Below are 22,547 nucleotides of genomic sequence, written 5' to 3'. Positions count from 1 at the left end.
GTTATCAATTATTGGCCATATGATCTACAAACAAGGATTGCTGAGCTCAGATTCAAAACCCATTTTGCGTGTAATTTTATCTTGCACAGCCCTACAACACGAGAGTCAATGAGAATTGGGGGAAAACACTGCACTAGCTGTAGTCATACCTGCATACCTGGCTGTGGTTGTTGGAAGTCAATATCTCAGTCCCAGCATATCACCGCAGGAATAACTCAGGGTAGTTTCCTAGGCCCAACCATTTTCAGCTGCTTCCATGATAGTCCCTTCATCACAGGGTCAGAAGTGGGGATGTTCACTGATGATTGCACAATGTTCAGCACCATGCGCAAGTCCTCAGACACTGAAGCAGTCCGTGTTCATATCCAGCAAGACCTGGGCAACATTCAGGCTCAGGCTGATAAGTGACAAGGTACATTCATGCCACACAAGTGCCAGGCAATAACCATCTCCCACAAGAGAAAATTCAAATATCTCCCCTTGATATTCAATGACACTAACATGAGTGAATGCTATGAATCCCCCATTATAAACATCCTGAGGGTTTACCACTGATCAGAAACTGAACTGGACCAGCCCTATAAATATTGTGCCTACAAGAGCAGGTCAGAGGCTGGGAATTCTACAGCAAATAATGTACCTCCAGACTCCCTGAAGTCTGTCCACCATCTACAAGGCACAAGTCAGGAGTGTAATGGAACATTCTCCACTGGCCTGAATCAGTGTAGTTCTAACAACACTCAAGAAGCACAATACCATACAGCACAAAGCAGCTCACATGATCCAGTACCACAAACACTCACACCCTCCATCATTGACGGACAGTAGCAGTAGTGTGTAGCATCTGCAAGATGCACTGCAGCAACTCACCTTGGCCTCTTCGACAGCACCTACCAAACCACCAACCGCTAACACCTAGAAGGACAAGAGCAGCAGATGCATGGTCACACGACCATCTGCAAGTGCCCTACAAGCCACACACCATCCTGACTTGGAACCAAATTGACAATGTGAGCAATTGTGGGCCCTGTATCGAAGGAAGAATGTGCTGGCCTTGGAGAGAGTCCAGAGGAGGTTCACAAGAATGATCCCAGGAATGAAAAGCTTGACGTATGAGGAGTGTTTGAGTACTCTGGGTCTGTACTCAATGGAGCTTAGAAGGATGAGAGGGGAATCTCATTGAAACTTACGGAATATTGAAAGACCCGGATAGAGTGAATGTGGAGAAGGTGTTTCCATTAGTAGGAGAGACTAGGATCCGAGAGCACAGCCTCAGAGTAAAGGGATCACCCTTTAGAACTGAGATGAGGAGAGATTTCTTCAGCCAGAGGGTGGTGAATCTGTAGAATTTATTGCCACAGAAGGCTGTGGAGGCCAGGTCATTGAGTGTATTTAAGACAGAGATGGATAGGTTCTTGATTGGGAAGGGGATCAAAGATTACAGGGAAAAGGCAGGAGAATGTGGTTAAGAAACATATCAGCCATGATCGAATGGCGGAGCAGACTCGATGGACCAAATGGCCTAATTCTGCTCCTATATCTTACAGTCTTATGGTCTCCCATTGGCTCAAAATCCTGGAATTCCCTTCCTTACGGCACTGTGGGTGCACCTACACCAAATGGTCTACAGCGATTCAAGGGGGCAGTTCACTGCCTTCTCAAGAACAAATAGGAAAGAGCCTTAAATGCTGGCCTAGCCAGTGAAGCCCACACCCTCCATCAAAAAGAAGCCTACAGAATATATGCAATGAAAAAGGAAAGGTACCATAGTGCATTTTATACTGGGCTAGTAACTCGGACAGTGCCAGTTCAAATCCCACTGTACAAAGTTTTGAAATTGAATAAATTGGTCATTTGTGGGCTAGCATTAAATTGTCATACAAACCCAGATAGTTCACTACGGCCGCTCAGGAGAGGAAGCCAACTGCCCCTACCTTGTGAGGCCCACATATGACCCCCCGTTCCAAATATTAAAGTTTATGTATTAGTCACAAGTAAGGCTTACATTAACACTGCAATGACGTTACTGTGAAATTCCCCTAGTCGCCACATTCCAGCGCCTGTTCGGGTCAATGCACCTAACCAGCACGTCTTTCAGACTGTGGGAGGAAACCGGAGCACCCGGAGGAAACCCACGCAGACACGGGGAGAACATGCAAACTCCACACAGGCAGTGACCCAAGCCGGGAATCGAACCCGGGTCCCTGGCGCTGTAAGGCAGCAGTGCTAACCACTGTGCCACCATGCCGCCATATGTGGTTTATTCTTAAGCCCCTCATGACGTGGCATTGCAAGCTGTATACAACTACTACAATGTTCAGTAACAAAGAGCAAAACGTTAGGTGAAACTTAAAATACAGAACTTTGGCCCAGACCTCAAGAGAGTTTCCTTGTTGGGTCCCACTTCTTTGCTCGCAGATACAGGACAATGGGAATCAACTTCATGCGGCCGATTTTAAAAAAAAAGTGTTCAACCAGACCACTTAGAGAGAAAATGACATAACTGAATCTTCAGTCAAGATTCAAGCAAGTTGCCCCAGAGTTAACAGAGTACCCTCTGTTCCACAAAGCGGCCCACCTCATTTACCACCCCCATCCCCACCCAAAGATCTTTACTGACTCATGACGAACTTCTCCACTTTTGGTCTTTTATATGAGATAATTTTCTTGCTTGTATATAAAAATATTTTTAAAAGCCTACGGTAGCATGACCTACTTTGATTTTGTGACACTCTGGCCAGACTTTCTCCACATGTCTTCTGTGCAGGTGGCACAGTGGTTAGCACTGCTGCCTCACAATGCCAGGGACTTAGGTTCGATTCCCGGCTTGGATCACTGGCGTGGAGTCTGCACATTCTCCCAGTATCTGCGTGAGTTTCCTCCAGGTGCTCCAGTTTCCTTCCACAGTCTGAAAGACGTGCTGGTTAGGTGCATTGGCCATGCTAAATTCTCCCTTCGTGTACCCGAACAGGCGCCGGTGTGTGGCGACTAGGGAATTTTCACAGTAACTTCATTGCAGTGTTAACGTAAGTCGACTTGTGACACTAATAGATAAACTTTTAAAAACAACATTAACTAGTAATGGCCAGTCGTGTGGTTATCAATTATTGGTTATATGATCTACAAACAAGGATTGCGGAGCTCAGATCCAAAATCCATTGCATCACATTTTGCATGTAATTTTATCTTGCACCAGCCCTACAAAACAGGAGTCAAAGGGAATCAACTTGTAAATAAACTAAACACTTTGGGAGTCTTTTTAAGTTAAGGGGAGAACTTTGCACAATTTGGCAATGCGGGCGTTTCCGCAGATAACCAGAGCCCTGAACGCTACTTCATTTGTAAACCCAAACTGCAGTCATTTGCACACAGAAGGTAAATAGTTCTTTTATTATAAAATGAAAACTTGCAGTTATAATAGATCATATGCCTCTGAACATCTCAAAGGACTTTGCATCATTACTTTTGCAGGGCAGTTACTTTATGAAAAACATTTTTAAAAGTATAAAAATAAAATGAAGTGCTAGAACATTTAAAAACAGCAAATGTGGAACAATCATAAACTTTTCATTCTGTTGGATGACATTTCCTTTTCTCGCAAAGAATCGAGTATTGAGCTTAAACAGTAAACAATGAGTTACTTGGTGAGAATTACTTAGTAAGAAGTTTAACAACACCAGGTTAAAGTCCAACAGGTTTATTTGGTAGCAAAAGCCACACAGGAGTCACGTGTGGCTTTTGCTACCAAATAAACCTGTTGGACTTTAACCTGGTGTTGTTAAACTTCTTACTGTGTTTACCCCAGTCCAACGCCGGCATCTCCACATCGAGAATTACTTAGCCAGTGATGAGGGTGTTGAAAAGTCAGTTGAAACTGACAGCACAGTGGCAATTTCAGACCGGATCTTAACTCTGGGGAGGTGAACACAAATAGGTTTTGGGCAAGTTAAAATCTCACCCTTTAGTCTCCATCACAATTGGGCTTACGCAGATTTTTTAAGTAATCAATCAGTCATTACTTAAACATCCACTTCTACAAAAAAAATTTCAAATGTACGCAATTATTTTTCTGACTTAAATTAAATGCACCATCCATGGTACTCAATAATTAGCTAGGACATTGGGATGTTGCAAATTATTAAAGAATGAGGGTCGGAACAAAAAGAGGGAATGCATGAGAGAGGGGCAGCAACGCTGGTTGTTGTTAAGCAAGACAATGTTGGGCTCAATTATGATGCTTTCCTCACAATCCCTCAATCAGCTAGTCCTTCACGTTTTAGACTTGTAGATGTACAACTATTACTCATGGAATATATCACAGCACAAGATCAAAGAGATGCAAAAGAAGCTGGGTGAAAAGTTTACAAAGGACTCAGTATATTAAAGTTAAAACTGCACACATACAATGCAAGTGTGCACACAAAAAAGCAAGAAAGACAGAACAGAATCCTTACAGTAGTGCAGAAGGCGGCCATTTGGTCTATCGGGTCTGCACTGACTCTTCGACAGGGCATCCCACCCAGGCCCTATCCCCCGTAACCCAACATATTTAGCCCACTAATCCCCCTAACCCACACATCCTGGGACACTAAGGGGCAATTTAGCATGGCCAATCCACCTAACCTGTACATCTTTGGACTGTGGGAGCACCTGGAGGAAACCCACACAGACGCGGGGAGAATGTGTAAAATCCGCAGTCACCCGAGGCCAGATTTGAACCCAGGTCCCTGGATCTGTGAGACAGCAGTGCTATCCACAGTGCCGCCTTTAGTTCAGTGCACTTCTGAAACCCAATGACAGTAACTACTACTTTACCCTCAACATTCCAACAGGCCAGATTGATATCAGTGCTTTATAAGTCGCAACTATATTAGAGTCTAGACACAACAACTATGTTGTTAGTTTCAAAAGGAAAACCGGAGGCCTAAATGTTTGCGTTGGGAAGAAGGAAAGGTTTTAGATGAAACTGTACCAGAAATATTAACGGAAGAGGTTGGCGAGCTTTTCTCCTTCTTCAGTACCCACTCCCACTTGAAGTACCCACAACCCCTGCTGTTCTCTGCATTCCTTTTCCCCACCGCACAGGAATAAAAGGCTTTCCCTTGGTTTGGGCCCACTTTAGACACAGTAAGCCTCTTAGCTCTACGACCACAGCCACATAGCGGAGGAGTGATCTTTTCAGCATTCAGCTTCCGAGGTGCCTGGCGGGAAAGGGCCGTTGGAGGAATAACTCTCAAAACTGACTTATTAGTTGAAGGCTGAGGGCAGTTGGAGGGCAGTTCTTTGTCTGAATAAACGGTGAATGATTGTTTTTTAGAAGCATGAGATTTGAAGGGACTAGAATGTGTCTCTTTTCTTTTAACACCAATGCATAAGGAGTTATTTGATCTGGAGAATGGAACAGAACGTGAAGATGCAGTGGTTTCACTGAAAGAGTTGGGTCGGACAATGGGAACTTTCATGTTAGGTACTTTGAAGATGGAATGACCCTCCGCTTGCTTCATAACTTCAGCTACATCATAGATTGTTGTTAAGGGGCTCCTGTATACAACTTTCTGAAGCCCCCTAGTTTCTAACTGACCTGTTAATTTGTCATCTTTCCTATTCTTCTGCGGTGCTTCTGGAATAGAACACACTTCTGTGTTCTCTTCTTCAAGCACACTTGACACTTTACAGTTTTTCTCTTGTCTCTCACAGTCTATGGGCTGCACGTTACCTGATAGAGGTAGTATGGCAACATCTTCCCAATCTCCCCAGGGAACCTCGGACTCTGAGCAGCTAACATCTAGATCAGAGATACAGGTAACAGACTCAACAGTGGTTGACACAAGCAACAGGTTGTTTGGACTATTGCTGGGTTTAGTTCCCACACCTCCCACGGTAATCTGATTTTGAACATTGTTGATCGGATGTAGCCTAGGTTGCCGTGCTTTGCAGGGATCAATGGAAGTAGAAAGTCCATTGATCAGGGTCCTGGAGGATATTAGACACTTGGACTGAACACTTACATCATTGCAATTTCTGGAGCCTACATGCATTGTAAGCTGGCTGTCAGGTTTAGAACAAGATGTCAAGTTCAAATTTGCTTGCTTCACTATGCCATTACGTTCACTGCTTATGCTCAGTTGTCTAATTCCAGCATTTTTTATGCTGCCAGAAGTAGTTTCAGAGAACAAAAAAGTTTTGCTGCCATTATCCGGAGCCTCGTGACTTGCGTGGGTTGTTTTGCTGTCTTCAAGTGAACTAGCAGCCGGTAGTCTTACGATTGGATTCCTTGCGGGTGCAACCTATTGAAAACGCCATAAGATACGGTGTTTGATTCTAGAATATTTAAAGTATCAAGTATCACAATGCGAGGTAACCGTAAATGTCAAATGTTTATCCGGTGTAACCGGCCCGAAAGGGATGGAGGTGTAGAACTCACCAATGGCCACTCCAACGATTTGGTGATTTTCATAGGACAGCCATCACAGATCATTTGCCAGGCAAGACGAGCAGTGTTTCGGGCATCATCCAGGCCTATTTTCAACACGAAGAGGAGTGAGACTTCAAGAGTGAAGTAAATAATCAGAACACTGTGTTCTGCTTGCTGTTAAAAATTAGACTAAAGTTGTTCTGAAGCTAAAACAGCAAGTTTTTAAATACAGGGGTTTAACGTACATTTACACATCTTGCTTTTATTCATTAGTGAATTTTAGAAGTTAAACTTAACTACATGCAAATAAATCTCCAGTAGGTGCTCAGTATGTAGAGAAACACACGATTTTCATTGGCATGGGAAAATTTCACTGCTTTGGGTCAGGTGCTGCTGTACCACAAACTTGAATTCAAGATTTTGGTTATACAAAGTAGATTAAAGCATCACAAATTGCTGGATTCAAATGTCAGGAGAGGCCTTCGCTGTAATAGATTAAATGATGAAAGGAGGGTGACAGAACAGGGTCCAGAGAGGACTAGAAACAGAAATCCTCATGGCCGTGAGGTTATGGTGGCTGCCAATAATCTAGAAGGTAAACTATTAAAAGATGCAAAACAAAAGGAATTAGATCACTGGAAGGAATCTGGAGTTTACTCTGAAGTACCAGATAGGGTACAGTTAGCCTTGCTGCATAGATGGACTTGGACAGAACAGGTCCTTACAAATGGAACTTAAGGCATGTGGTTTTCAAAAGCAACTGGAAAATACGTGTGTTAGAACAGACTCTCCCGCAGTGGGAAAAGTAATCCTGAAAGTCTTTTTAGCTCCTTTGGCCAAATATCTGTGGGAGTATAGATCAAGCGGCATAAAAGGCACATTTCTGAAAAGTGATACATTTCAGAGAGAAGCGATTCTGAAACTGGCCAAAGAAGCAAGCAATGCAGAAGGGAAACTATGGAAACTAAACAAGTGTGTTTATAGCCTGAATGATGTCTCAAGGTCTGGAAGTAGGATGTGTGGAAGTGTGGGATCTTTTGTATGGTTTGCTTCAGTTAATGCAAAGACTCTATTTTAAGATATTTCTGCCTATGGAACTAAATGCTAAGCTTTTAGAGTTAGCCTGACCAAATTTTAAACTCTGCAGGCATGCTGGGATTAGCTTGAAAATTGACTGCATTCTTTGAAATTACGATGCCAGCAGAAATGGCTTTCTCATAAGCCAAGACAAAGCTTTCACAGCCACAGCTGCAAATTGTTTATGAAAGTCAGAGACACTGCTTGTACCAAGCAATTTCAATACGAGATAATGGAAAAGTTATAATTCTGGGTGCAGCTATTTCTGACATATTTATAGAAACATAGAAGATAGGAGCAGGAGGAGACCATTTGGCCCTTCGAGCCTGCTCCACCATTCATTACGATCATGGCTGATCGTCCAACTCAATAGCCTAATCCTGCTTTCTCCCCATAACCTTTGATCCCATTCGCCCCAAGTGCCAAATCCAGCCGTCTCTTGAATACATTCAATGTTTTGTCACCAACTACTTCCTGTGGCAATGAATTCCACAGGCTCAGCACTCTTTGGGGGAAGAAATGTCTCCTCACCTATGTCCTAAATGGTCTACCCTGATCCTTGGTTCTGGACTCTCCCACCATCAGGAATATCCTCCCTGCATCTACCCTGAATAGTCCTGTTAGAATTTTGTAAGTCTCTATGAGATCCCCCCTCATTCATCTGAACTTCAGCAAAAACAATCCTAACCTAGTTAATCTCTCCTGCTACATCAGTCCCATCATCCCCAGAATCAGCCTGGTAGACCTTCACTGCACTCCCTCGAGAGCAAGAACATCCTTCCTCAGAAAAAGAGACCAAAACTGCACACAATACTCCAGGTGTGGCCTCACCAAGACCCTGTATATTTGCAACAACACATCCCTGCTGCTGTACTCAAAACCTCTCACAATCAAGGCCAACATGCCATTTGCCTTCTTTACCGCCTGCTGCACCTGCATGCTTACCTTCAGTGACTGGTGCACAAGGACACCCAGGTCCCGCTGCACACTCCCCTCTCCTAATTTACAGCCATTCAGGTAGTAATCTGCCGCCTTGTTTTTGCTTCCAAAGTGAATAACCTCACATTATAACATATGTTGATGATTTCTTATGGGGTGGTACTATAGAATTTGAGAAGTGTGTTATTAACAAGGTTAAAGTGGAATTTAAGGTTGGGAGTCAAGCTTCTGAGGCTTTTAAATTCATTTGGCTCAGCCATTAATCAGAATAGGTCTGGAGTAACTCTGAACCAGCAATGTTATTGAGACAATGTTACTCCTACCTGATTAATTGTGCTAGGTCACCCCAGAAGGATGTGTCCCATTCAAAGGACAAACAGCAGTTGTGAAACTTCACTGGTCAGATGAATTGGTTATGCAAGACTGAATGCTAGTTTTGATGTATTGGACCACGTACTACAATGGCGCACCTTCAAGTCAAGGATATTTTAAGGGCAAATAGAACATTTACAAAATTAAAAATGTTTAAATGCTAACTTAAGTTTCCATCCTTGGTTGACTCAAAGAATATGAAATTAATTATTTTTACTGATGCCTCTCATGTCAATCTTCCTTATGGCTATTCAAGGGCACCAGGTTCAATAATATTTTTGGCGAGTGAGAATGGGAAATGCTGCCCTTTAGGCAGGGAAGCCAAGAAAATAAAAAAGGGTTGTTAAAAGTATTTTAGCTGCAGAAACACCAGCTATTGTGAAAGCTGGGATTCTATTTATTAAATATTTTAGGGGAAGTTCCATACAAGGGTGCACTCAAAATAGTTTTCTCATTAAATGTTACATGGATAATTGTTCCTTGTGGGATAATGTTCATGTGACAAAAACTGCAAGTTAAAAATGAATAGACCTTCATAGCATGAAACAAAGGAAAGCAACAAAGATAAGGAATGGCATGGGCAGTACGGTGGTGCAGTGGTTAGCACTGCTGCCTCACAGCACCAGCGACCCAGGTTCAATTTCGGCCTTGGGTAATTGTCTGTGAAAGGTTTGCACTTTCTCCCTGTGTCGGCGTGGGTTTCCTCCCGATGCTCCGGTTTCCTCCCACACTTCAAAAATGTGCAGGTTAAGTTGATTGGCCATGCTAAATTGCCCCTTAGTGTCCCCTTAGAGGATTAGCTCATTCAATACGTGGGCGACGGGGATAGGACCTGAGTGGCAGGCCCGATGGGCCAAATGGCTTCCTTCTGCACTGTAGAGATTCTATGAACTCTCCAATATCAAATGGATTGATAAAATTCATCAATTATCGGATTGCTTGTGTCAAGAAGAGTGCTTGAACCAAGTTATTGAATGTCCAAGAAGATGGATGTATACAGGATGTGGAAAATCATTTTTTTCTTCCTTTGATTTGCTTTGAAATACTTTTGAGAGCATTAGTTAAGTTTAAAGAAAAGAAGGGAATCTATTAATTGCATAAATTAAGGGCAAGGATAAACAGTAGGAGGACATTCATTATCTCAGCACATACAAGGAGAAACTTATTGATACTGGGATGGTGAGTGGGGGGAGGAGCTATACACACATAGGGCGGGATTATCCAGCCACGCTCGCCCCGAAAGTGGAAAATCCTGCTAGAGGTCAACGGACCTGTCCGTGGTCCGCCCCTCGCCCCTCGCCCACTCTGATTCTTGTGACGGGCGGAACAGGAAAATTCACCCCATAATGTTTCACTTTACGAATAAATCTAAACTAAGCAAAGATTAACTTCCAGTCTCCTTCAAATGGCTGTTAGATGTTTAAGGGTAGTAGAGATCTGGAACACTCTGCCTCAAAAAGCTGAGGCTAGAAATAAATTAAAAATGTCAAAACAGAGTTTAATAGATTTTGTTAAAGGTATTAAGAGTGAATATAACCATATTAAATACAGATTAACTATGATATAGTTAAATGGCAGAGCAGGCCCAAGATGGTGAATAGCCTGATCCTGTTCCGAGTCCATAAGGCCAAACACAGCTACCGAGACATGTAACAGTGCACTTCGTACCAGAATGTTCACGTCCTGAAAACATTATGCCCAGATCCTGCAGAGCTCCATTCAGACCTTTTGGTTTTCGATTATAGAACATCTGCCACACAAACACAAGTCAACTCAGATCATTTACCACCGAAAAATAACAGACATGTTGATTGGCTATAGATGGAATAACTAGTCCCATCTAGTTATGGAACTAGATAAATGTATCATATGGTGAGCAGTAGTATTCTCTCTCGTTTCCTTCTCTATGAACAGTATGCTTTGTCTGTATAGCACGCAAGAAACAATACTTTTCACTGTACACTAATACATGTGACAATAATAAATCAAATCAGTATTTTGGATTAAAACGCCCAAAGTAATAGCAGACAGACTGCTTTTCCATCAGCATCTACCCACAAATGGTTTAGTCAGACTCCTTGACAGTGCTCTGAATTTTTATTTTGCAACAGCCAATTTTGTCCAATTCAGTTTAACCCCATATCAATTTCATTTTCCAAGTCTTTTTAAAAGTGGGAATGTGAGGGGAGGGTTAAAGTTATGAGCCACAGGAAGGTCATATCTGTGGATAGAGTGGAGATGTTGGCAAAGTAGCCACTAAACACTGTTCCGTCTCCCAGTGTACAATGGGTCTACGTTAGTTGTGACTGCAGCATTTTACATTAAAGAAAGTACACAAGAAGCGCTGTCTCAAATGGAAGGGATGTTTGAGGCTCTGGACAATGCTATGGGAGAAATCACAAAATTTTATAGCACAGATAAAGGGCCACCAGGCCCCACTGTGGTTTAAACATCCCCTGCCTCCACCAGAAACACACAGTGGCAGCAGTGTGTACCATTCACAAGATGCACTGCAACAAGACACCAAGGCACCCTCCAACCCACAAACTCTAAAAGGCAATGAGGAACACCACTACCTGCAAGTTCCTGCCTGAGCCACACAACATTCTGACTTGGAACTATGTCACTGTTCCTTCACTGTCACTGGGTCAAAATCCTGGAACTCCTTAACAGCACTGTGGGTGTAGCTACACTACATGGACTGCAGCACTTCAAGAAGGCAACTCATCACCACCTTCCCCAGGGCAATTAGAGATGGGCAATAAATGCTCGCCTAGCCAGCGATGCCCATATCACGTGAATGATTAAAGAAAAAATTGTGGCTGTGCCACTTGGACTGATTCCCCCATCCCAACTCGGTTCTTAATCTCTGAACTCTTACTGTTCAGTGAAGTTCAACACAAGCCTCAAGATTCACACTGGTTAGAACACTGCCTGAGTGACGTTAGGACGTAGCAACTTCCTCGATTTTGTTTGTTGTTGTAGTAGGAAGTGTCAAGTAGAGAACTGAAGTGCGATTACGCTTGGAGCGGAAAGCATTGATCACCCCTAATGACAGACTGAGCGATGAGGCTGTGGTACTGGTCTATTTTCTTTGCCTTCTCCATACTGGTGGACTCAAATGTTATTCTAGTTATTATGTATGCCCCTATGGATGAAGGGTGCATAAAGAATCATGAGGTAGGCTTGATACCTTGAACACTGGGAGCTCTTTATTAAGGTGTGCACTGATTCACAGTCAGGTCTAAGACTGCCCAACAGCGTCCCACAATGGGAGGAGCTAATTTCCAGGGGTCATCTGACCCATACTCTTAAATGGGGCAGTCAAAGAACAAAAAAAAGTACAGCACAGGAACAGGCCCTTCAGCCCTCCAAGCCTGCACCAATCATGATGCCTGCCTAAACTAAAACCATATGCACTTGCAGAGTCCGTATCTTTCCATTCCCATCCTATTCATGTATTTGTCGAGATGCCCTTTAAATGCCGCTATCGTACCTGCTCCCACCACCTCCCCGGGCAGCACATTCCAGACATTCACCAACCTCCGTGTAAAAAAAACTTGCCTCGCACATCTCCTCTAAACTTTTCCCCATGCACCTTAAACCTATGTCCCCAGTACTTGACTTTTCTACCTAGGAAAGAGCATCTGACTATCCACTCTGTCCATGCCACTCATAATCTAATACACCTCTATCAGGTCGCCCCTCAACCTCCATCGTTCCAGTGAGAACAAACCAAGTTTATCCAACCTCTCCTCATAGCTAACACCCTCCAGACCAGGCAACATCCTGGTAAACCTCTTCTGTACCCTCTCCAAAGCATCCACATCCTTCTGATAGTGTGGCGACCAGAATTGTACACAATCCCGAACACCTAACCCCATTATGTATGCATACATCACACTCGTATTTTTTTGTTTCATTTCAAATCAGAGCCACTAGCAGCTTTCCTTCCCCTTTGTTTATTTTTTCATACTTTCAGTTTGCTCTGTTGTCCTTTTCTGAGTCATTCTGGGGCGGCACGGTAGCACAGTGGGGCGGCACGGTAGCACAGTGGTTAGCACTGCTGCTTCACAGCTCCAGGGTCCCGGGTTCGATTCCCGGCTCGGGTCACTGTCTGTGTGGAGTTTGCACATTCTCCTCGTGTTTGCGTGGGTTTCCTCCGGGTGCTCCGGTTTCCTCCCACAGTCCAAAGATGTGCGGGTTAGGTTGATTGGCCAGGTTAAAATTGCCCCAGAGATGCGTAGGTTAGAGGGATTAGTGGGTAAATATGTGGGGGTAGGGCCTGGGTGGGATTGTGGTCGGTGCAGACTCGATGGGCCGAATGGCCTCCTTCTGCACTGTAGGGTTTCTATGAATTCTATGAATTTACATAGAAACATAGAAGATAGGAGCAGGAGGAGGCCATTCGACCCTTTGAGACTGCTCCGCCATTCATCACGATCATGGCTGACCATCCAACTCAATAGCCTAATCCTGCTTTCTCCCCATAACCTTTGATCCCATTCGCCCCAGGTGCTATATCCAGCCGCCTCTTGAATACATTCAATGTTTTGGCATCAACTACTTCCTGTGGCAATAAATTCCAACAGCTCACCACTCTTTGGATGAAGAAATGTCTCCTCATCTCCGTCCTAACTGGTCTAAATTGCACTAAGTGCACAATCTTATGCCTGTTTAATGCTCCTCTAATTGCTTTAACCAGTAAATTTTAGATCAGTTTCTTTAACAGTTTTCGATGATGCAATTTGCCGACTATTCAACCCAGTTACATCCTCTTGGTGATTTTAGTATTTGTTGAATCTCTTCTAATTTTTCAACCCAAACCTATTTTTAAACAAAGGCCCAGATTATCCTTCAGCCCTGATGAAAGGTTGCACGGCTGAATTGACTATTAGCTGCCTGTCCTCTTCTATAGATGCTGACTGACCTATGTATTTTCAGCATTTCTTGTTGGCAGCCACCAACGGCAAGTTGGACCGTCTCCAGCCCCTTGTGTGCCTACCTTGTAGGTTGCTCGCAGGTCAATCCAGCTGTTCAGAACAGCTGGCTTTCTGAGATCTTTCCTTTTACATTCATAGTGCAGGCACACTCCCAGATCCCAGTCTGCAGAAATCAAAGGGTATGTGATTAAATAGACCTTTGTACAATTCCGGCTCACACGCACACAGTGGAATTCGTACATAAATCCTGAAGGTGAAAAGTTAAAGTCACAGATTTTATCTGGTGAGAGACATTTACCACGGTGTTACAGCGAAAAATCAGCATTTAAAAAGGTCACAACCATGGAAATACCATTAGGGTAAAGATTACATGCAATGTGAAATCTTCTTTTTAAATTCATTCGTGGGACATGGGCGTCGCTGGCTGGCCAACACTTATTGCCCATTCCTAGTTGCCCGAGGGCAGCTGAGAGTCAACCACTTTGCTGTGGATCTGGAGTCACATGTAGGCCAGGCCAGGTAAGGACGGCAGATTTCCTTTCCTAAAGGACATTAGTGAACCAGATGGGTTTTTCCGATGATCGACAATGGTTTCATGGTCATCAGTAGATTGGTTATTCCAGATTTTGTTTTGAAATGATACACGCTTTTTAAAATTGAGTACAAATATATTGATTATTGAACATAGAGAAAAATCAAATCAATGGAAGATAAAGCATAATTGCTTTGAAAACAAAATGAATGGCAACTAAAGTATTTTTGGCTTTTTTTTTATAACTTAGTGGGCTACGGTTCTAGTATAGCTCTTCAATAGTCATAGAATCTTAGAGGTCTACAGCCCAGACAAAGGCCCTTCAGCCCATCGAGTAAACAGCTTGAGTTTATCAGTAACTGTCGACCATACCTGACCACGTTACGAAAGCGCAGGGTCTTGACTCAAGGCCGCATAGCTGAGACACGGCCTTAATGAAAACAATGCTCTTCTCTTGCTGTAGCTTCTGAATCCAGCGGGAAAACTGTGACAAGCATATTGCAAGAGGAATTCCAGCTTCAACCTGCCACTGGGAATGTTAAAGAACAGTAAGAAGTCTCACAACACCAGGTTAAAGTCCAACAGGTTTATTTGGTAGCAAATACCATAAGCTTTCGGAGCACAGCTCCTTCGTCAGATGGAGTGGATATCTGTTCTCCAACAGTGCACAGACACAGAAATCAAGTTACAGAATACTAGTTAGAATGCAAATCTCTACAGCCAGCCAGGTCTTATCATATCTCCACATCAATGTTAAAGAAGACAGAGAATCTGCAAATTTACCATATCTCCACATCAATGTTAAAGAAGACAGAGAATCTGCAAATTTCCAAAACCTTTCGATACCTTTCCAATTCTGCAACTGTACATCAGAGAGACACCTGGGGAACTTGCAAACCACACTGAAAAAATGTTAAAAATGGTTATTTGAAGCTGTGTTGTCTTCTAGCAGCCTAGGAGGGGACATAGGAACAGGAGGAGGCCATTCAGCCCTCGAGCTTGCTCTGACATTAAATTAGATCATGGCCCACCTGTACCTCTACTGCATTTACCCAGCTTCATTCCCTATCTCTTATACTTAACAAAAATTTCTGATTGCTCCTTCCACATCATGCAATGATACAGTGTCAGAATCGATTGATGTGAGTGGTCTATAGAAACAACTTAGAATTGCTACAGTGCAGAAGGAGGCCATTCGATCCATTGAGCCTGCACAGACAACAGTTCCACCCAGGCCCTATATATCCCCGTAATCCCATGTATTTGCCCTGCTAATCTCCCTGACACTAAGAAGCAACTTACCATATCTAACCTGCATATCTTTGTGGAGTGTGGGAGAGAATGTGGAAACTCCACACGGACAGTCACCCAAGGCCGGAATTGAACCCGGATCCCTGGTGCTGTGAGGCAGCAGTGCTAACCACTGTGTCACTGTGCGGCCCATTGACCCACAGGAATGGTGAACTGGCCTGTTCAGTTCTAAATTTTAATAAACGCCCTCTTCTAACTGAGCTCTTTGTTGGGCCATCAAGGTTCATGGCTCTTTCTGTCGCAGTGGTGAGCTTTACTGGGACACTCTGCAATTTCAGAGAATTATAGGAAATGGGATGTGGGTCCAAAAGTGCACCCCGATATTTCAGCAAGTGAGATGCTCTCTTCCTCACAGCGAGTTTAACCCCGTGTTGTACTCCGTACCTGTTTAATGCCAGTGAGTTCTGTGCAAAAGGCGGACAGGATTGGATGTTCCTGAGGCTGAACATACGTGTGGAATTCAACCTCAATCTCTCCATTGGAAGTGTTGAGCAGTACGGCTGGGAATTCAACTATATTGTAGCAAGTAAAGAACAAAAAAACACTTCAAAGTCATCAAAATGGCGTCAATGTTAGAAATGCAGGTCTCTTTAAGACTAAACCAGGACCTGTTGCACCGTGAATTGGGGGCAGGCGATGTTCACTGGAGCTTGTATTGGGGTGGCACAGTGGCAGTGGTTAACACTGCTGCCTCACAGCGCCAGGGACCTGGGTTCGATTCCCAGCTTGGGTCACTGCCTCTGTGGAGTTTGCACGTTCTCCCTGTGTCTGCGTGGGCTTCCTCCGGGTGCTCCGGCTTCCTCCCACAGTTTGAAAGACGTGATGGTTAGGTGCATTGACACAAACAGGCGCTGGAGTGTGGCAACACGTGATTTTTACAGTAACTTCATTGCAGTGTTAACGTAAGCCTGACTAATAAATAAACTTTACTTTTAAGAGCCAGGTGTCTCACCCAGTAAGGGGGAGCCTTCTGGATAGGGAGCAAGTGCACTGAACTATTGCATCACAATAAAATAGTTGTGAATCATCAGAGTGTCTTCTGCTGTCTCATTCGATGAATGAGACATTCGCCTCTTCAACAAATGGCGTCGAACCCCAGAAATCATAGAATTCCAGAAAGAGGGCATTTGGCCCACCAAGCCTGCAACAACAACAATCCCACCCAGGCCCTGTCTCACAATGTAAGCCTATTTGTGACCCTGATAGATAGACTTTAAACATATTTACCCTGCTAGTCCCCCTGACACTAAGGGTCAATTTAGCATGCTCAATCAACCTAACCCACACATCTTTGGACTGTGGGAGGAAACTGGAGCACCCAGAGGTGCTCCATGCAGACACGGGGAGAACGTGCAAACTTCACACAGACTGTCACCCAAGGCAGAAATTGAACCTGGGTCCCTGGCGCTGTGAGGCAGCAGTGCTAACCAGGGTGCCACCATGCCGCCCGTTATATTAAAGAAAAAGGCGTTCTTCCATATTTTCAAGCAGGCTTGATCCAATTCAGATATTAAAGCAAATTTCACTGATGTAGCACCTTTAACGTAGCAAAGTGTACCAAAGGACTTCATGAAGAGTGTTGTTAATCAAAACTTGACACCAAGGCAAAGGAGACATTAGGACGGATGATCAAAAATTGATCAAACTAGAAATTAACTTAAAAGGGAGGAGAAAAAGCTAGAAAGTTGGAGAGGTTAAGAGGGGGAATTCCAGAGCTTAGGGCCCACGCAGCTGAAGACACAGCCGCCAATGGTGGGCTGATTAAACCAGGGCTGTGCAACAGAGATCAACAACATGAGGAGAGCACATGGCTCACTGACACTGAGCTCCTCTTTCACCAGCCGTTCATGCCAGCAGGGTTCCCTGGTCCCACTGGCAGCAAACCCCCGCCTGCGGCTTTCCTGGCAGCATGGGGTGGATTCAATAGGAAATCCCGCTGACAGCAGCGGGACCAGAGAATCCTGCTGCCAGTGAATGACGCACCGTCTCCCGTCACCAAGAAACACGCGGCTGGGAGGACAGAGTATCCCGTCCACTGAATCAGAAAACTGTTCAAATTTCTTATTCTGTTTACAGGTTGCAACTTTGCAAAACATAATAACTCGCGTAGATGTTACAAACAAGTTAAAAATTCCTCTTCTTAGTGTACATAATTAAGTAACGGTATTTTAAAACAATTTATACTCACTTATTTCCGGACTATAACGAGACTTCCCATCTTTCCAACAGGTGGATTCAAAATCAATGATAATTAAATATGAAAAAAACTGATCTGCGAAGTACAAAGGGTACAGATTCCACATGAGCTTTCAGATTACTGGCTGATCTATACAGTCCGGGGTCTGTCACACTGTTTTGATGCTCAGTTTCTAAGATGGAATGATGATTAACCTACACTGTCCCTTTGCTCAATGGCAAAGCGCTCAAAATAATTACATCCTAAAACAAACTTTAAAGTAAAACGTTTATTTATTAGTGTCACAAGTAGGCTTACATTAACACGACAATGAAGTTACTGTGAAAATCCCTAGTCGCCACACCCCGGTGCCTGTTCGGGTACACTGAGGGAGAATTTAGCATGGCCAATGCATCTTTCGGACTGTGGGAGGAAACCGCAGCACCCGGAGGAACCTCATGCAGACATGGGGAGAATGTGCAAACTCCACACAGACAGTTACACGAGGCCGGAATTGAACCCGGGTCCCTGGCGCTGTGAGGCCGCAATGCTAACCACCGTGCCAGCGTGCCACCCCAGGTGCCCCAGAAACGCTCTAGTAATGAGCCAGTTTACATAAATCTCCAGCTCCTGCTTTCTGGGGCAGGCTAATTAATCCAAAAAACATGCAGGAAGAGACTTTCTGCCAATAATTTCATTTTAACGACTTGTTTTAGCTCTAAGAAATCTATTGCCATATTCCTATGTTAAAAAAATGAACAGACCCACTGTAAATTTGTCCATTTTAAATTCCCATGCCCCATTTATAAGAGAATCATAGAATTCCGACAGTGCAGAAGGAGGCCATTCAGCCCATCGATCCTGCACTGGAAACAATCCCACCCAGATCCCATATCCGTAACCCAGCATATTTACCCTGACACAATCAACCTAACCTGTACATCTTTGGACTCCAGGAAAAAGCAAGAGGAAACCCACAGGGAGAATGTGCAAACTCCACACAGTCACCCGAGGCTGGAATTGAACTCGGGTCCCTGTCGCTGTGAGGCAGCGGTGCTAACCACTGTGCCGCCCAATAAGAAACACTCATGCAAACTCACCACACTGCACTAACAGTTTGGGTGCTGAAACACCATCAGGGCAATTGGGGACGTTTAGAATGACAAGTTTGGACAGAAGCTTTTCATCATAAATGTGGAGATAGGAATTTATAAATGGAAATATAAAAATACACAAAGTGCATAACTTTAAATTAGCACAACAAAAACAGAAAAATGCTGGAAAATCTCAGTGGGCCTGACAGCATCTGTGGAAAGAGAATAGTAAGAAGTCTCACAACACCAGGTTAAAGTCCAACAGGTTTATTTGGTAGCAAATACCATAAGCTTTCGGAGCACTGAATAGAGCCAACGTTTCAAGTCTGGATGACTCTTTGTCAGAGCTCTGACTCGAACCGTTGGCTCTATTCTCTCTCCACAGATGCTGTCAGGCCCGCTGAGATTTTCCAGCACTTTTCTGTTTTTGTTTCAGATTCTATGATTTCTATGATTTCTTTCTTCTATGATTCCAGCATCCGTATTCTGTATTTACTTTAAGTTAGCAACGGAATTACAGCTGCACATCATCATGCAATGTCTTTAAACCCATCTTCAGCTAGATCTTCACTCAAAATAAACAACATGTGGCACTTACTTGATTTAGGTTTTTTGTTGACCTCAAGAGATGGCAACGAGTGTTTCCTAATCAAGCCAAGTTGCCTGGACAAAAATACAGAAAGGGTTACTTGGACAGGTCAACTATGCAAAAACAGCAGCACCACTGGTTAACTTCAGTCATCAATCTCATTAAGAATACAATCCAAGTTCCTAAACTATGCTTCCATTTTAAAAGCGTGGAGGGTTTTGTAAAATAAACCATCAAGCCCTGTCCTCAGGGTATATCCATCATTTGGCGGACATGGAAACTTGTGTAGGATTCCTGCCATTCAAGAAACAAGGAAATATCAAATGCTAATCTTCTTCCAGGCGAGAATCACAGAATCATACAGCGCAGAAGAGGCCCTTCGGTCCATCGAGTCTGCACCAACACATTAGAAACACCTGAACTCCCATCTAATCACATCTGCCAGCACTTGGCCCATAGCCCTGAAAGTTATGACATGCCAAGTGCTCATCCAGATACTTTTTAAAGGATGTGAGGCAACCTGCTTCTACCACCCTCCCAGGCAGCGCATTCCAGACCGTGATCATCCTCTGGGTAAAAAGGTTTTCTTCACATCCACACTAAACCTCCTGCCCCTCACCTTGAACCTGTGTCCCCTCGTGACTGACCCTTCAACTAAGGGGAACAGCTGCTCCTTGTCCCTCATAATCCTGTACACTTTGATCTGGTCACTCCTCAGTCTTCTCTGCTCTAATGAAAACAACACAAATCTACCCAACCTCTCTTCATAATTTGAATGTTCCATCCCAGGCAGCGTCCTGGTGAATCTCCTCTGCACTACTCTGCTAAACTGCTGGCCAAACGTATTTACAAAAGCAAAAATGTTAGACAGTCAGTCCTCACCTAATAAACTTTTTTCACTATATTAATCAAAAGTAGGAATCCTCACCTTGCTAAATTCAAATATCGAAGCTGAAGTGCCAATGGTCACTGTCTGAATGCAGCTCATTCAGCATAAAGCAGAAACCAAAAGGAGAGAATCAAATGAAATTAAGCTATTTTACATACACTTTAGGAAAGATGTGAAGACAGTTCACGAGGATGGTTTGTGGGATAAGGAACTTCAGTTGTGAAGATAGATTGGAGAAATTGGGACTGTTTTCCTTGGAGAAAAAAAAGAAAGCTGAGAGGAGATGTAATGAAGGTATACAAAATCATGAGAGGTCTGGAGAAAGTAGATAGGGAGAAACTATTCTCCTTCATGAAAGGATCAGGAACAGGAGGACACAAATTGATGGGAATTTGCAAAAAAGGCAAAAAAGATATGAGAAAAAACAAATCATACAGCAAGTGATTAAGGTCCAAAAGCACTGCCTGAGGGTGTGGGGGAGGCAGGTTAAATTGAGGCATTCGAACCGGAATTAGACTGTTATTTGAAAAGGGATAATGTACAGACTTAGGTCCAGAAGGCAGGAGAATGGCACTATGTAAATTGCTCATTTGGAGAGCCAGTGCAGACACGATGGGCTGAATGGCCTCCTCCTGCACTTTAATAATAAGTTTAAAAACACTTTAAAAAGTTGAGTGATTCTGTAACATTACATTATGCAGAAAGATTCTTGTACTAAATCATGTCAACATCTTGACACTACTTTCCTCGCTTTTATTTAAATATCCTTAATAAATATCTGCAATGAGGAGCCATGGTCTCCTTCCAGGAGAAACAGTGATATACTTGAACTTCTTTCAATTTAGTAAACTGTATTGGTGGCTCACAATCCGATTTGCTCTCTGCTGGAGGGGGGGTCAAACACAGATTGGGTGACTGCTTAGCAGAACACCTTCTTTCAGTCTGTAAGCCTGGTCATGAGATTCCAGTCACCCATCACTTTAACTCTCCACCTAGTTCCCACTCTGACCTTGATTTCCAGCGGCACTGTTCCAACAAAGTTTAAGGAACAGTCAGTACCTCACCTTTCAATTTGTCACTTTGCAGCCTGTGGGACTGGCAAATGGCTTCAACAATTTCAGACCACAGCCTCTGCCCTCATTACCTTCACTGTTTCTTTACTGGTTTCACTCTTCTTTCTTTTGCTTTCAAGCAGCAGTTACTCATCATCCTACCATTCACACCTCCTTTAGAGACCCTTTGTTTCTTAATTCATCTCTTTGGCTTGCAGCATGGAGATTTTTCTGTCAATTAATCTCTGCTGCCCTCCATTCTTCGCACGCTCCTTCAAAACCAATCATGTGTCTCACTTTTGCCAGTTCTGATGATTATGATAGAATCATAGAATGCCTACAATGCAGGAGGCAGCCACTCAGCTCATCAAGCCTACAGTGGCACAGTGGTTAACACTGCTGCCTCACAACGCCAGGGACCAGGGTTCGATTCCCGGCTTGGGTCACTGTCTGTGTGGAGATGCCGGCGTGGTTTTATTAGAATTCTTACTGTGTGGAGACTGCACATTCCCCCCCCTGCGTCTGCGTGGGTTTTCTCTGGATGCTCCGGTTTCCTCCCACAGTCCGAAAGGCGTGTTGGTTAGGCTCATTGGCCATGCTAAATTCTCCCTCAGCGTACCCGAACGTGTGGCGACTAGGGGATTTTCACAGTGACTTCATTGCAGTGTTAAGGTAAGCCTGCTTTTGACACCAATAAATAAACTTGAATCCCACCCAGGCCCTATCCCCGTAACGCCACGTATTTACCCTGCTAGTCTCCCTGACACGAAGGGAGAATTTAGCATGGTCAATCGAACTAACCAGCACATCTTTGGACTGTGGGAGGAAACCCACGCAGACATGGGGAGAATGTGCAAACTCCACACAGACAGTGACCTAAGCCGGGAATGGAACCCGGTGTCCCTGGCGCTGAGGCAGCAGCGCTAACCCCGGGTTAACTTTGCTGCTCTCTGAGGCAGAACATTCCCAGCCTCTCAGTGTTTTTATACCTACTTAGCCAGTTGTTTGGTTGTCATTATTCAGCTAATCCAGCGGAGGAGGGGAAATAAGAATTATTAACAAGTGCTAGCAACTTATTATTGGAGCAAGTAACCAAAAATTCACACTTATTAGAATTTTAAAAAACACATTCATAAATTACTCTCTTGAAGGGCAGTT

The 22,547-nt window shown here is 43.8% G+C and overlaps 1 protein-coding gene across 1 annotated transcript; it reads right to left on the bottom strand.

The window, feature by feature from the left end:
* Positions 1-4,780: 4,780 nt before the first annotated feature.
* On the bottom strand, positions 4,781-22,405 carry eri2 (ERI1 exoribonuclease family member 2). Its single transcript, XM_078239840.1, has 9 exons — positions 22,383-22,405; positions 19,458-19,522; positions 17,778-17,861; positions 15,974-16,101; positions 14,651-14,807; positions 13,809-13,909; positions 10,472-10,553; positions 6,425-6,519; positions 4,781-6,287 (listed from the first exon to the last, which is right to left on the bottom strand). Exons 1-9 carry the CDS (start codon positions 22,403-22,405, stop codon positions 4,905-4,907), a joined length of 2,118 nt encoding a protein of 705 aa, XP_078095966.1. The 3' UTR covers positions 4,781-4,904.
* Between the last annotated feature and the right edge of the window lie 142 nt (positions 22,406-22,547).

This window comes from Mustelus asterias, chromosome 23 (assembly GCF_964213995.1).
Source record: "Mustelus asterias chromosome 23, sMusAst1.hap1.1, whole genome shotgun sequence".
NCBI classification, from domain to species: domain Eukaryota; kingdom Metazoa; phylum Chordata; class Chondrichthyes; order Carcharhiniformes; family Triakidae; genus Mustelus; species Mustelus asterias.
The sequence above is the reverse complement of the archived record's forward strand: the minus strand, read 5'-3'. Positions and strand labels throughout refer to the sequence as shown.